General features: G+C 37.5%; 3 protein-coding genes across 3 annotated transcripts; all 3 read left to right on the top strand.

Moving 5' to 3' along the window:
* Positions 1-94: 94 nt before the first annotated feature.
* Positions 95-1,806, top strand: pths (probable ATP-dependent RNA helicase DDX47). The gene is made up of 6 exons (XM_088031845.1): positions 95-271; positions 320-982; positions 1,029-1,252; positions 1,300-1,432; positions 1,484-1,612; positions 1,661-1,806. The coding sequence occupies exons 1-6, from the start codon at positions 191-193 to the stop codon at positions 1,781-1,783; spliced, it is 1,353 nt and encodes a 450-aa protein (XP_087887971.1). The 5' UTR covers positions 95-190; the 3' UTR covers positions 1,784-1,806.
* Positions 1,807-2,637: 831 nt separating this feature from the next.
* Positions 2,638-7,336, top strand: LOC148178005 (uncharacterized). The gene is made up of 14 exons (XM_088033437.1): positions 2,638-2,725; positions 2,782-2,862; positions 2,911-3,204; positions 3,257-3,562; positions 3,617-3,700; positions 4,873-5,124; positions 5,173-5,445; positions 5,494-6,359; positions 6,404-6,576; positions 6,629-6,679; positions 6,947-7,004; positions 7,077-7,105; positions 7,155-7,206; positions 7,289-7,336. The coding sequence occupies exons 1-14, from the start codon at positions 2,638-2,640 to the stop codon at positions 7,334-7,336; spliced, it is 2,655 nt and encodes an 884-aa protein (XP_087889563.1).
* Positions 7,337-8,317: 981 nt separating this feature from the next.
* LOC148178004 (receptor-type tyrosine-protein phosphatase epsilon-like) lies at positions 8,318-13,759 on the top strand. The gene is made up of 10 exons (XM_088032593.1): positions 8,318-8,789; positions 8,844-8,978; positions 9,025-9,293; positions 9,351-9,486; positions 9,537-9,708; positions 9,756-9,877; positions 9,925-10,059; positions 13,219-13,364; positions 13,414-13,549; positions 13,598-13,759. The coding sequence occupies exons 2-10, from the start codon at positions 8,916-8,918 to the stop codon at positions 13,676-13,678; spliced, it is 1,260 nt and encodes a 419-aa protein (XP_087888719.1). The 5' UTR covers positions 8,318-8,789; positions 8,844-8,915; the 3' UTR covers positions 13,679-13,759.
* The last annotated feature ends 441 nt before the right edge of the window (positions 13,760-14,200 follow it).

Raw genomic sequence — 14,200 nt, 5'->3', positions numbered from 1 at the left:
ACCTCACAACTCTCACAGAAGCCTCCTAATACTTATCAAACTGTTTTTAATTGAAGTTTTTAATTTGTAAAAGAGCTGAAAAGTCACCAACCTTCGGTCTGGTAACTTTTTTCGACGGTTGGTCACGGTGATCAACACAGATCTGTCAACAGGTTAGCACGTCGATTTTCTCCCGACAAAAACTCTGAAAATGAGTGATAACGAGAAAGAAACGCTCGGTGAGTCGCCCCCTATGATCGCCCCCGACGCCCCCGTCACCTGGAAAGACCTGGTAAGCCCCCGCACGTGTTTTCTTTGTGACCTAACCTCAAACTTCCAGGGCCTGGTGGACGTGCTCTGCACCGCCTGCGAGCAACTAAAATGGCACGAACCCTCGAAAATCCAAAAAGAATCAATTCCCGTGGCCCTCCAAGGCCACGACGTCATCGGTCTCGCCGAAACAGGCTCAGGAAAGACGGCCGCGTTCGCCCTTCCGATTTTGCAGTCTCTGTTGGAGAGCCCCCAGAGGTACTTTGCGTTGGTTTTGACCCCCACGCGGGAGCTGGCGTTTCAGATTTCGGAGCAGTTCGAGGCGCTGGGGGCGACGATAGGGGTGAAGTGCGCGGTGATAGTCGGGGGGATGGATATGATGTCGCAGGCGCTCATGTTGGCGAAGAAGCCCCACGTTTTAATAGCGACTCCGGGGAGGCTGCTCGACCACCTGGAGAACACGAAGGGCTTCAATTTGAAGGCCCTCAAGTACTTGGTGATGGATGAAGCCGATCGGATTCTCAACATGGACTTCGAAGTCGAAGTTGATAAGATCTTGAAGGTGATTCCCAGAGAAAGACGCACTTTTTTGTTCTCGGCGACGATGACGAAGAAAGTCAAGAAGCTCCAACGCGCGTGTCTTCGAGAACCGGTGAAAATCGAAGTCTCGACGAAATATCAAACTGTGGATAAACTCCAGCAGTCCTACCTCTTCATTCCCGCGAAATTCAAAGTACGATCATTGCTGCCAACTGTCTGAAATAACACTATTTTTGCAGGACGTTTATTTGGTGCACATTTTGAACGAGATGGCGGGGAATAGTTTCATGATTTTCTGCTCCACGTGCAATAATACGATGCGAACGGCTCTGATTTTACGGAATTTGGGGCTAACGGCAGTACCACTCCACGGTCAAATGTCCCAGAATAAAAGGTTGGCAGCACTGACGAAATTCAAGGCTAGAAATCGCTCCATTCTCATATCGACAGATGTCGCCAGCAGGTGCGCGTTTTTAATTTCTGTGAAGTTGGTACCAGTGTTGTTTTCAGGGGTTTGGATATCCCCCACGTTGATGTGGTTATTAATTTTGACATTCCCACTCATAGTAAGGATTATATTCATAGAGTTGGTAGAACTGCGAGGGCTGGGAGGTCGGGGAAAGCCATAACTTTCGTTACTCAGGTACTTTTCCTCCCTTTTATTTCTGGAGTTTAATTAATTTCGTTTGAGCAGTATGACGTGGAGTTGTACCAACGCATCGAATTATTGATTGAAAAGAAGTTGCCGTTGTACAAAACGGAGGAAGATGAAGTTATGGTTCTGCAGGAGCGAGTGGCGGAGGCTCAGAGGATGGCGAAAATGGTAATTTGTGACACCGTTTTTGGTTCTTTTCACGTTTGTTTTTTGTAGGATATGAAAGATATGACGGATAAAAAAGGGAAGAGGAAGAAAGGGGGCGATGGGGATGACGACGACACTGAAGGTGCTTCAGGGGTGCGGAAACGCATCAAAAATAATAAAAAGAAAAAATAATAAATAAAGATCTAATTTTTGAAGGTGTGTTATATTTAAAATGAAATGAATTTTAATAATAATATGTACTTTTTAACAAATGTCAAATTCTGAGAGGGCAATGTTGCCAACCATGTCATCTTAAAATTTTGAACGGCCAAAGAGGACACTTGCAACCTTAATTGACTGTAGGTGGCCATGGACTTCTTGATCGAAAACTGTCAAATCTCAAATATTTTGTTTTCATACGTCAAAACTGCCACGATGGTGTTAGTTACGACTTGAATTTTTTCTCAATGCCAACTGCGAATGGGAATGATAAGCAGAGCAATTCTTATACCGGCGCATCCACCACTTTTATTATTCCTATCAAAGTTGGCTTATTACATTTCAGAATTTAGAGTTGGAAGATTATTTTCGGCGATTTGGAATCGGCACTAATTTTAATTTTGGTCGGAGAAAATACGCCAAAACAGCATAATCTTGTTTACTTAAAAATGATCGATTTTTTATTGTACAAATATATGTGAAACAGATTAGGCCAAAACCCACATTTAAATTCAAGGAGACTTGAAGCAAATACGAAAAAACACACAAACTTATCTTTATCATTTTTATTTAACGTGGTTTTGATACTTCCAATTTAATCGATAGTTTTATCTTTTCGCTATCAGGAAAATTTAAGTTTGAAGATCCGATAGTCTTCCAAGAATTTCGAAATAATTGTGCCAAACAGTCTGTTGATACGTTTTTATGTATTGCCAAGGTATTTATGTAAATGATAGTTTGTAAACAAGTATCAGACAGTAGTGATGTTATTAATAATTTTATCCAGAATAAAGTGGACAAATGTAGCCTACACTGTCTAAAACAATATGATTTTTATCTTACAACTCTTGCTGTCGTTACCAAACTGTCTTCTTTCTGACGTGGTGATGTACCATGCAGACACGTTTAGACGAGGTTACATACATTATTTTTTCTAGTATTTATAGAAATGATCATATTTTCATTTTTAGAAGGCTATAATTGGGATGATTGGGTTCTTACACCAGTCAATGATACTTTACAAGGAGCTGTAACAGACGAGCGGTTGTCAGGTACGACTTCACTTCATCCCAGTTGGTTCTAAACCATTTTTTTTTTAGAATTTAGAATGTATAGAACCCGTTTTACAACTTTCAAGTTAACGTCGTCATTATCTTTCTCTGTATTTTCACCACATGAAATCCAATTTTTCATAATCAACTCGGAAGATGGTAAGTTTAATAAACACACTTGTGGAAACAGAATCAACATTTGGAGTTACTATACAATGCTTCGAAATAACGAAGGGATTTGTTTGTTTGAAAATGGCAGTTTAGTCTCAACATTTCCGTATAATCCTGACACTAAAATTAATGTTACGACAACGGAAGAGACAGATTGGCAAATCCAAAACTGTATGTACCCAACTTTACTAAAAAAGTAGAAATTTTAAGGTTCTAATTTCAGATGAACTGAGGGTGGCTTATAATATTTCAAAAAAACCAACGACTATTAGAATTTCGCCTAATTATTTGTACACTTTATACGTGTATCTTTGCTCGTACTGTTATTTAGAACTTAGTTTGCCAAAAAAAGGTACGCAGTATCTCAATGGGAGCGAAACTAGTTTTCCCGAGTTATGGAAACCTGTCGCTATATCAATAGAGAATGAAAGTGAATTTACTCTGAGGAGAATGGCAAAAAATGGACGATACGATGGCTATTGGAGTTTTGATTTGAGGGAGGGCTACACGACGAATGGGGGCCTATCAGGTAATGCCCGTTTTTGTCGTTTTTAGGCATTTTATCGCTTTTTTGAATAATTAGACGTTCCGAAAGAAGGCAAATCCGAAGCTATATGTGCATGTGGCTTTGTTGGAGGGTTAGAACCAGTTTGCCGAAAGTCTTGCGGTGAGTTAAGTAATGTAGTGGAAAGTCATTTCGAACGTGAATTGGCCGTTTTGCGGATGAAAATTGATTTTTGAATTTTCGAATTTTCGAATTTTGAAAGCTTATTCTAGAGTAAAATGAGCCGAGAAAAACGATGGCGCAAACCGTTTCTCAAAATCTTTTTTAGTTTCGGAGATATCGAGCTTTGAAATTTTTCCAACTCAAAATCCAATATCCAAAATTTTGATCACCCATAACTCAGTTATTTGTAGACCGATCTCAACGAATCTTACGTTTTTGGACTCTGCGTGAAAATCTGCGTAAAATGAGTACCAACACTTTAATATTGTTGCAATAAATAAGCGAGATATCGACCGTGTCTGAATTAGAGACAGAACAGGAGCTAACTTCTGACTAACACTCAAAAAATAAAATTTATTATTTGTCCTAGGATCTGAAATTTGCGTTGTTTGGGCTCATTTTACGCAGAATTTCACGCTGAATCTAAATCCGTGCGAATTTTTAACGCACGCCAACAAATAACTGAGTTATGGTCAAGTAAAGTTTCGGATTATCGCCAGAGCTAAAATTGCTCGTTTGTAAATCGGTAAACCCTCTTCAGGAAAAATGACGCATAGAAAATGAAATAAAATTCTGTTCTTCAGACGATTGCAACAGAGTCGTACTAAGTACTAAGTGGCGGTCAAAAAACGAAAAATTGAAAATTTCTTATCGATTGAGTCGCAAAACTTTTTTGGCCAAAAAATCGACTATCGAATTTTCGACTTTTGAAGGCGGATTCTACAGTAGAATGACCCGAAAAAAACGATGGCGCAAACCGTTTCTCAAAATCTTTTTTAGTTTCGGAGATATCGAGCTTTGAAAAGTTTCCAACTCAAATTCCAATATCCGAAACTTTGATCGCTTATAACTCATTTATTTCTAACCCGATCTTAACGAATCTTGCCTTTTTGGATTCTACGCAAAATTCTGCGTCAAATGAACACAAATAACTTAAATATGCGTCACAAATAACCGAGATATTGACCGAATTAGAGAGTCATTAACGACCTTAAAACTGCCTGAGAAATCGAAACAAACTTCGGATTCAGAATCAAGCGGCAATTTCACTTAAGAACCGACTTTCCACCGCCCCAGCACAAAATTTGTCCCATCAACACCAACCATTTCAGCCCCGAAAGTGGAATTCACCCACACCGAATTCAACAATCTCTCTTTAACTTTCTACTGGAAAGTCTCAAAAAACTGTCAATTTCAACACTTTGAAATCTTTCTTAATGGTGTGAAGAACACCACAACACGTTTCTCACATTCTGTGGAAAATCTAGATTTGTGCAGAAATCACACGATCTCCATAGCTGCGGTACTTAAAAACGGAACCATCGGAGAAAAAGCGCATAAAACCGTCGAAACGAAAGTTGAAGGTAAGTTAGAAGACTTCTAAGAGTTTTTTCTACAGTTTGTTCTTGAAGACATTGACTTTGGAGGAAAGTTAACTGCTGTTAGAGCAGTAAACAACTCGCTGAATGTCACGTGGAAGATTCCCAAGAAAATATCTGCATGTATTAACAGTTATTATTTATTTTGGCAAAACGAGACCACAAAATTAGATGGAGTTGAACTAGTTTCTTCGAAAAACTCCTTTGAAATCCCGCTAAATTGCATGAATTACAACGTGAGTTTAGTGGTGAAGACATCAACAAAGGAGTACACCAAGAGTATTCAACATTTCCTTCAACCATTAGGTAAAAATCAAAGAAGTAGTTGAAGAGTTATGTCAACTTTCGTTGCAGCAACTCCCGAACTTGACTCCATAAGTCTTGGCCCAAATGGTGTCAACTTCACTTTGAAATTAGACAGTGAAGAGGAGTGCGGTCCTACCAAACTCTCGATTTCTTGTCAGTTTAACTTCGACTCAGACGAGCGAAGAGTTTTTCCCGGTGAAGCCAATATCAGCGAGTTTTCGCCCGATCACAAACACTTAATAACTATCAAAAAGTTAGCGAACTACACAAACTATAACTGCTCGAGTTTCGCTCAAAATTTTAAACAGACTTCGCCCGAATCCTCCTTGGTCGCGTTCAAAAAAGACGAGGATGTGTACAAATTCAGTTTTCCCACTGGTTTTTCCAGAATTTCCCTGAAGATGGATCGTCTAGATGGGTACCACAATGACACCCATCCAGAAGTTGCTAAACTCACCCATGAAGTGGTTGCTAATGGCACTCTGAAGCACATCAAAGTGTGCTACTGGGGTCAACACGCAAATGTCTTCTGTCTTCACACCCTGAAAACCACCACGGATTTGTTTCTTCGGCCGGATCAAGAGTACCACCTCTCTGTTGGTTTTCAAACCGCCGATTTTACTTCGCCTTCAGTTTCCCTTCCCAGCTTCCAATCGAAGTCTCTGGAGGGTGGTAATGGACTCATTTATATCACTTTTGCCTCGCTGGGAGTCTTGCTGGTGGCTTTAACACTTTTGGTTTACAAAATCTACCAGTATGTTGAAATCAAAAGAAGGTTGAGTGTCAACGATGTGGCAAACGCAGACTCGAGTTTGTTGTTGTCCGAAATGGAAGTTTCTAGAGCTGTTGGAATAACAGAGTTTGATCAGTTGTTGTCCGAAGAGTTCTTTACAAGGATAAAAGAGGAATTCAAGGTGAGTTTTGTTATTGGAGGTGCGTCAGGTAATTTCTTTTTAAGACTTTTCCGGTGCGGAAAACTCAACCTCTGACGGTTGCTTTGCAGTCTGCGAACATTAATAAGAATAGAAACAGGGATCAGTATTTGCCGTGTAAGTTGCAAAGAGAGTATAGGTCGTTTTTCCTGCAGAGAGTTTACCGATTTTTGCGTCATTTGCCGATTTGTATTTACTTGTTACCAAAATTTTTGGTTTTTTGAGCGCCTGTCGTAAACTATTTGTGTTAGCGATTTGAAATTTGGTGTGATGATAGACCACGAGCTGCTCTTTCGATTGGTGTATAATTTAAAAAAAAGCTCGTTTTTGTCTTGAAAAAGTTTCTTGATTATCACCTCAAAAAAATTTCGGTCTATATAAAAAAATTAAATTTCGAATTTGAACTATTTAAAATCGGTTTCTAAAGCAAAAAATTGCAAGATAAACGATTCCGAAAAGAGTTGTTTGATATTTGCCCTAATTTCGGAGATATCGAGCTAAATCGTTTTCGAACCTCCAAATTTTGGCCCTCTGGCGACAACCTAAAATTTCAAACGCCTCTAACTCAGTTATTTGTTGGCGTACGAGAACAATGAGGATATTTTTGGATTCAGCGCAAAATTCTGCGTAAAATGAGTCCATTTGGCTTGAATTTCCTTTACAGACAACCGAGATATCGACCGAATTACATTTTCTCAGGGCGATTTTAGAGTCATTTTCAAGACGCTGTTTCGTGGTGAAAACTGCGTTTAATATTATTGAATTATACATCGATAGAAAGAGCAGCTTGAGATCTATCGACTGGCCTAATTTCAGATCGATCGGGCAGGTAGTTTACGAGTGGCGATCAAAAATCGAAAAATTGAAAATTTTTCATCGATCGAGTCGCAAAATTTTTTTGCCCAAAAAAGCGCCCATTGAATTTTCGACGTTTGAGAGCGGATTGTAAAGTACAATGACCCGAGAAAAGCGATGGCACAAACCGTTTCTCAAAATCTTTTTTAGTTTCGGAGATATCGAGCTTTGAAATTTTTCCAACTCAAAATCCAATATCCGAAACTTTGATCGCTGATAACTCAGATATTTCTGGACCGATCTTAACGAATCATGTCTTTTTGGATTCTACGCGAAATTCTGCGTAAAATGAGCACCAATACGTTAAGAGTGCTTCATAAATAAGCGAGATAGCGACCGAGTCTGAATTAGAAACTGAATCGGTGCTCATTTCTACATTGAAAAATTGAAAATTTTGAATTTTTACTATCTAAGATTGATTTCTAAGGTAAAAAATTGCGATAAAAACGATTCCGAAAAAGGTTGTTTGATATTTGCCATAATTCCGGAGATATTGAGCAAAATCCTTTTCAAACCTCCAAAATTTTGGTCTGGCGACAACGCCAAACTTCAAACGCCTCTAACTCAGTTATTTGTTGACGTACGAGAAAAATAAGGGTGTTTTTGGGTTCAGCGTAAAATTCTGCGTTAAATGGATCACTGCAGTTCAAATTTCCGTAACAAATAAACGAGATATCGACCGTATTACATTTTTAGAGGGAGTTTTTAGAGTCATTTTCAAGTTGCTGTCCCGGGGCAAAAACTGCGTTTAATATTATTGAATTATATATCGATCAAAAAAGCAGCTCGAGATCTATCGACTGTCCAAATCTCAAATCCATCGGGCAAGTAGTTTACGAGAGGCGAGCAAAAAACGAAAAATTAAAAATTTTTTATCGATTGAGTCGCAAATTTTTTTTGTCCAAAAAATTGACCATCGAATTTTCGACTTTTGAAATCTTATTCTAGAGTAGAATGAGCCGAGAAAAACGATGGCGCAAACCGTTTCTCAAAATCTTTTTTAGTTTCGGAGACATCGAGCTTGAAATTTTTCCAACTCAAAATCCAATATCCAAAACTTTGATCGCCCATAACTCAGTTATTTGTAGACCGATCTCAACGAATCTTACGTTTTTGGACTCTACGTGAAAATCTGCGTAAAATGAGTACCAACACTTTAATATTGCTGCAATAAATAAGCGAGATATCGACCGTGTCTGAATTAGAGACAGAACAGGAGCTAACTTCTGACTAACACTCAAAAAATAAAATTTATTATTTGTCCTAGGATCTGAAATTTGCGTTGTTTGGGCTCATTTTACGCAGAATTTCACGCTGAATCTAAATCCGTGCGAATTTTTAACGCACGCCAACAAATAACTGAGTTATGGTCAATTAAAGTTTCGGATTATCGCCAGAGCTAAAATTGATCGTTTGTAAATCGGTAAACCTCTTCAGGGAAAATGACGCATAGAAAATGAAATAAAATTCTGTTTTTCAGACGATTGCAACAGAGTCGTACTAAAAAAACTGCAAGGAGTGGGAAAAGGAAACTACATCAACGCCAACTACGTCGACGTAATTACCTCTTCTAATTCTAATTTCTCCACTTAATTGTTTAATTAATTTCAGGGGTACAAGAGCCCCAAAGCCTACATAGCAGCTCAAGGCCCAAAATTTTGCACCATAAAGAACTTCTGGAGGATGATTTGGCAACAAGACGTTGAAATAATCGTAATGGCATCCAACACCTTCGAGAACAAAGAGGTAAAAAATCTCCAAACTTCTCCAATTTCTTCAGAGTTTTTGTTAGAGAATGTGTTGCGAATACTGGCCACAAACAGAAGGAGCGATCTTCGAGTGCGGGAAAATAATAATTAAACTTCTCAATGAAACAATGTACGATTTTTACACCTTCCGAAAGCTGGAGGTTTGTTATAATGGTTGTACCAAAGAGATCCTCCAGTTCCAACTGAAATGGATTTCCGAATTTGAGAGTTGCTACCCCAACAACTTCCTGCCTGTGCTAAAATTCTTACGAGAGCACGATAAAGTTTCAAGCCCAATTCTTATCCACTCCGGGTCTGTTTTTTTAAATTTTTATTTGTATTTTTGCAGATTAGATAATAGTGATTTTAGTTACGGAGTTGGCAGAACTGGAGCTATCATTCTGTGTGATTTAGCTCTGCGGATGATTGAAGATAAAGGTAAAGCGGATTTCTACACTTTGACTAAAACGTTAAGAAACCAACGGCTTTCTTTAGTCAAAGATTTGGTAACTTTGAAGATGAAGAGACGAAACGTGTTTTTATTAATTTATTTTAGGAGCACTACGCGTTGGCTCATTTCACCATCAAAGAGTACATCAAGGAGAAGCAGAGTCCTTTTGACAAAAGCACGCTGAAAGAGCAACTTGATTACTTGGAAATTTTGTGTTATCACGACACCATTCTTCAGGCGTCAAAGAAAAGAGACGCACTCAGTTTTGTCGCCTCGGGTTGGTACCACTGTTTCCAAAGCGTCTTTGATTTGGGTATTTTTTAGTACTTCGTTACGGTGGTCCGAACAGATATTTGGTGTCTAAAGAGCCGAGCGCTCAAGACTTTGCCGCCTTCTGGTGCATGGTGGCCCATGAAGGCATTGAATACATCACGTTTTTAAATAAGGTAAAATTAAACTAAGGTAGGTTCGACTAAATTAATAAATTGTTTAGAAAATGCCCTTTGAGAACGTCTGTTTTAATGGGGCCAAAGAAGTCATCCAGTTCAGTCAGATTAAAACTACGAAAACGAGCTTTTGTACTGTTCGAAAGTGTTCACTTTTAATATACGAGTCGAGGACTAAACAGGTAGGAATTAATTATGGTACAGGCAAAATAGACACTAAAATGGTTCCAAACAAAATTTCAACAGTTCCAATTTATAAGGACAAATATTTGCAAATATGTTGTCACTGGTGATTCCAACTTTAATCGGCTATAACTCAGTTACTTGTTGTCGAATGTGAATTTTAATCCCAGATTTGGAATCTGTGGAAACTTTTGCGTACACTGATGTAAATAACATAAGTTTACTGCAACAAATAAGCGAGTTATCGATATCAGAAGTTTGGCATAGTTTTAGCCATGAATTTTGGCGAAAAACTGCAAATTTTGACTTTTGAAAAATCTAAGAACAGTTTCTTATGTAAAAAATCGCGAGAAAAACGATGGCGCAAACCGCATCTTAATATCTGAAATAGTTTCCGAGATATTGAGCTCAAATTGTTTCGAACCTTCAAAAATTTGGCCCTCTGGCGACAACTCAAAAATTCAAACGACCCTAACTCAGTTATGTGTTGACGAAAATTAAAAATTCTTGCGGCTTTGGATTCAGCGTGACATTCTGCGTAAAATGAGCCCAGATTTGTTAAGTTTGCTTAATAAATAAACGAGGCATTTGCCAAAAACTGTTTGGAAGAGGTCATTTTGAGGTGATTTTCAATCATTGCTTTTAGGGTGAAAACAACGTTTAATAGTTGTAAATTATACAGCAGTCGAAAGAGGAGCTCAAAATCTATCTACTGGCCAAATTTGAGATCGATCGGACAAATAGTTTACAAGCTATGGCCAAAAATAAAAAAAATGAAAAATTTTCATCGTTTGAGTCGGGTTTTTTTTTCGCGAAAAATCGACTAGCGAATTTTGGGCTTTTAAGAACATTTTCTAACGTAAAATGAGCCGAGAAAAACGATGGCGCAAACCGCATCTCAATATCTCTAACAGTTTTCGAGATATTTAACTTTAAAAATTAGGAAAAATTAGGAAAAATGAAAATCAACTATCCGAAACTTTGATCAGCCATAACTCAGTTATTTGTTGTCGGATCTGAATTTAAATCCCAGATTTGAAATCTGCGGAAAATTCTGCGTTCACTGATGTATAATAACTTAAGTTTACTCTTAAAATAAGCGAGATATCGATATCAGAAGTTTGGCCATAGTTTTAGTCATGAATTTTTGCGAAAATTTGCAACTTTCGACTATTGGAAAATCTAAAAATTATTTCTTATGTAAAAAATCGCGAGAAAAACGATGCCGCAAACCGCATTCCAATATCTGGAATAGTTTTCGAGATATCGAGCACGAATTGTTTTGAATCTTCAAAAATTTGGCCCTCTGGCGACAACCCAAAAATTCAAACAGCCATAACTCAGTTATTTGTTGTCGGATTTGAATTTAAATGCCAGATTTGGATTCAGCGTGACATTCTGCGTAAAATGAGTCGAAATTTGTTGAGTTTGTCTAAGAAATAAACAAGGCATTGACCAAAAACTGTTTGGAAGTGGTCATTTTGGGGTGATTTTCAATCACTGTTTTCAATGTAAAAACGACGCTTAATACCTTTGTATTATATATCACTCGAAAGAGGAGCTCGAGTTCTATCTGCTGGCAAAATTAGAGATCGATCAGACCAACAGTTTACGAGTTATGGACAAAAATAAAAAAAATTAAAATTTTTTATCGTTTGAGTCGGATTTTTTTTTTGCAAAAAATCGACTATCGAATTTTGGGCTTTTAAGCACTTTTTCTAACGTAAAATGAGCCGAGAAAAACGATGGCGCAAACCGCATCTCAATATCTCTAATAGTTTCCGAGATATTTAACTTTGAAAATTGGGAAAAATGAGAAAAAATGAAAATCAACTATCCGAAACTTTGATCGGCCATAACTCAGTTATTTGTTGTCGTATCTGAGTTTAAATCCCAGATTTGGAATCTGCGTAAAATTCTGCGTTCACTGATGTATAATAACTTAAGTTTACTCTAAAAAATAAGCGAGATATCGATATGAGAAGTTTGGCATAGTTTTAGTCATGAATTTTTGCGAAAATTTGCAACTTTCGACTATTGGAAAATCTAAAAATTATTTCTTATGTAAAAAATCGCGAGAAAAACGATGCCGCAAACCGCATTCCAATATCTGTAATAGTTTCCAAGATATCGAGCACGAATTGTTTTGAACTTTTAAAAATTTGGCCCTCTGGCGACAACCCTAAATTTCAAACGGCCATAACTCGGTCATTTGTTGACAAAAATTGAAAATTCTCATGTTTTTGGATTCAGCGTGAAATTCTGCGTAAAATGAGACCCAAATTTGTTGAGTTTGCTTAATAAATAAACGAGGTATTGGCCAAAAACTGTTTTGAAAACATCATTTTAGGATGATTTTCAATCAATGTTTTCAAAATGAAAGTGACGTTTAATAGCATTGAATTATATATCAGTCGAAAGAGGAGCTTAAAATCTATCTACTGGCCAAATTTGAGATCTATAGGACAAATAGTTTGCGAGTTACGGCCAAAAATTAAAAAAAAGGAAAAATTTTCATCGTTTGAGTCGCAATTTTTTTTCGCGAAAAATCGACTATCGAATTTTGGGCTTTTGAGAACATTTTCTAACGTAAAATAAGCCGAGAAAAAGAATGGCGCAAACCGCATCTCAATATCTCAAATAGTTTCCAAGATATTTACCTTTAAAAATTGCGAAAAATTAGGAAAAATGAAAATCAACTTTCCAAAACTTTGATCGGCCATAACTCAGTTATTTGTTGTCGGATCTGAATTTAAATCCCAGATTTGAAATCAGCGGAAAATTCTGCGTACACTGATGTATAATAACTCAAGTTTACTTTAAAAAATAAGCGAGATATCGATATCAGAAATTTGGCATAGTTTTAGCCATAAATTTTGGCGAAAAACTGCAAATTTTGATTTTTGAAAAATCAAAGAAGTTTTTCTTATGTAAAAAATCGCGAGAAAAACGATGGCGCAAACCGCATCTCAATATCTGAAATAGTTTCCGAGATTTCGAGCACGAATTGTTTCGAACCTTCAAAAATTTGGCCCTCTGGCGGCAACCCAAAAATTACCTCTTGACGAAAATTAAAAATTCTTGCAACTTTGGATTCAGCGTTCGTGTTTATTTTGCCTGGACTATTAACTCCAAAAAAGGACTAAAACTGGCTGCAGATCCTCCACGACAACAAAAACATCTTCATCTTCGAGTTCAGCGACTGGAAAGACAAGAAACTCGTCCCTAATTCCATCGAAAATTTCAACAAGATGGTCGACGCTGTGAACAAATTGGAGGTGAAACCGTCTCTAGTTTTGTGTGGGTAAGCAAAGAAAGTCCTTCTGTGGATCTTTTCTGATGGGAATTTCTAGCGATGGCTGCACCGCCAGCGGCTTATTTGTGGCTTTAGCGTACGCTCTCGAACAGTACAAGGCAGAGCTCGAAACGGACGTTTGTGCGGCTGTTAGGATTATTCGGAGAGGAGGGAAAAAATTCGTCGAGACGGAGGTGCGTCTTATATCCATTTGACAAGAATTAATTCGTGTTTTTTTCTAGAAGCAATTGAAGTTTCTCTACTGTTGTATCAGTGAATTTTCGAAAAATTATGGGAGTTATCAAAATGTGGACTTTATATAGTCTTGTGTCTAGTTGCTCTCCCTGTAAAGGACACCTAATTTTACTTTTTAGTACTAGTAGAATAAAGTTAACTGTATTTTACCGGCTGTTTTTATTAATACATAAATAGGTATTTTTATACAAGACTATAAACGACCATTTTTAAATACTTTTTCGTCGGGTATAATACACTATTTTTTCTATTAAATAGGGCACGTCAAGGTCTATTTATGTACGAATTACACACAAGGCTTTATCTTCGTTTGAAATGAACACAATTTTCTTTCACAATAATGAGATTTGGTCTGAAAACTTGCCCTCTTTAATGTTATGGTTACAAACTTTGTCTATTTCTTAAGTGCACAAACCAAATCCCAAAATTGATAAAAATTTATTTTTAATTGACCTTGACTAAAAGCTGAATTTTCAGTTCTCAAATGCCGTTTTCTGGCCACTTTCATTTTTGTCCGTGCTAGGGTGGCGCCATCTATCGTTAATTTTTTAAATTGCATCATGAATCATTACATCAATGAACAGCAGTGC

This window comes from Gnatocerus cornutus, chromosome 3 (assembly GCF_029298725.1).
Source record: "Gnatocerus cornutus isolate USDA-ARS CGAHR chromosome 3, icGnaCorn1.1, whole genome shotgun sequence".
Taxonomy (NCBI): domain Eukaryota; kingdom Metazoa; phylum Arthropoda; class Insecta; order Coleoptera; family Tenebrionidae; genus Gnatocerus; species Gnatocerus cornutus.
Note: the sequence above shows the minus strand (reverse complement) of the source record. Positions and strands in the feature narration are given on the sequence as shown.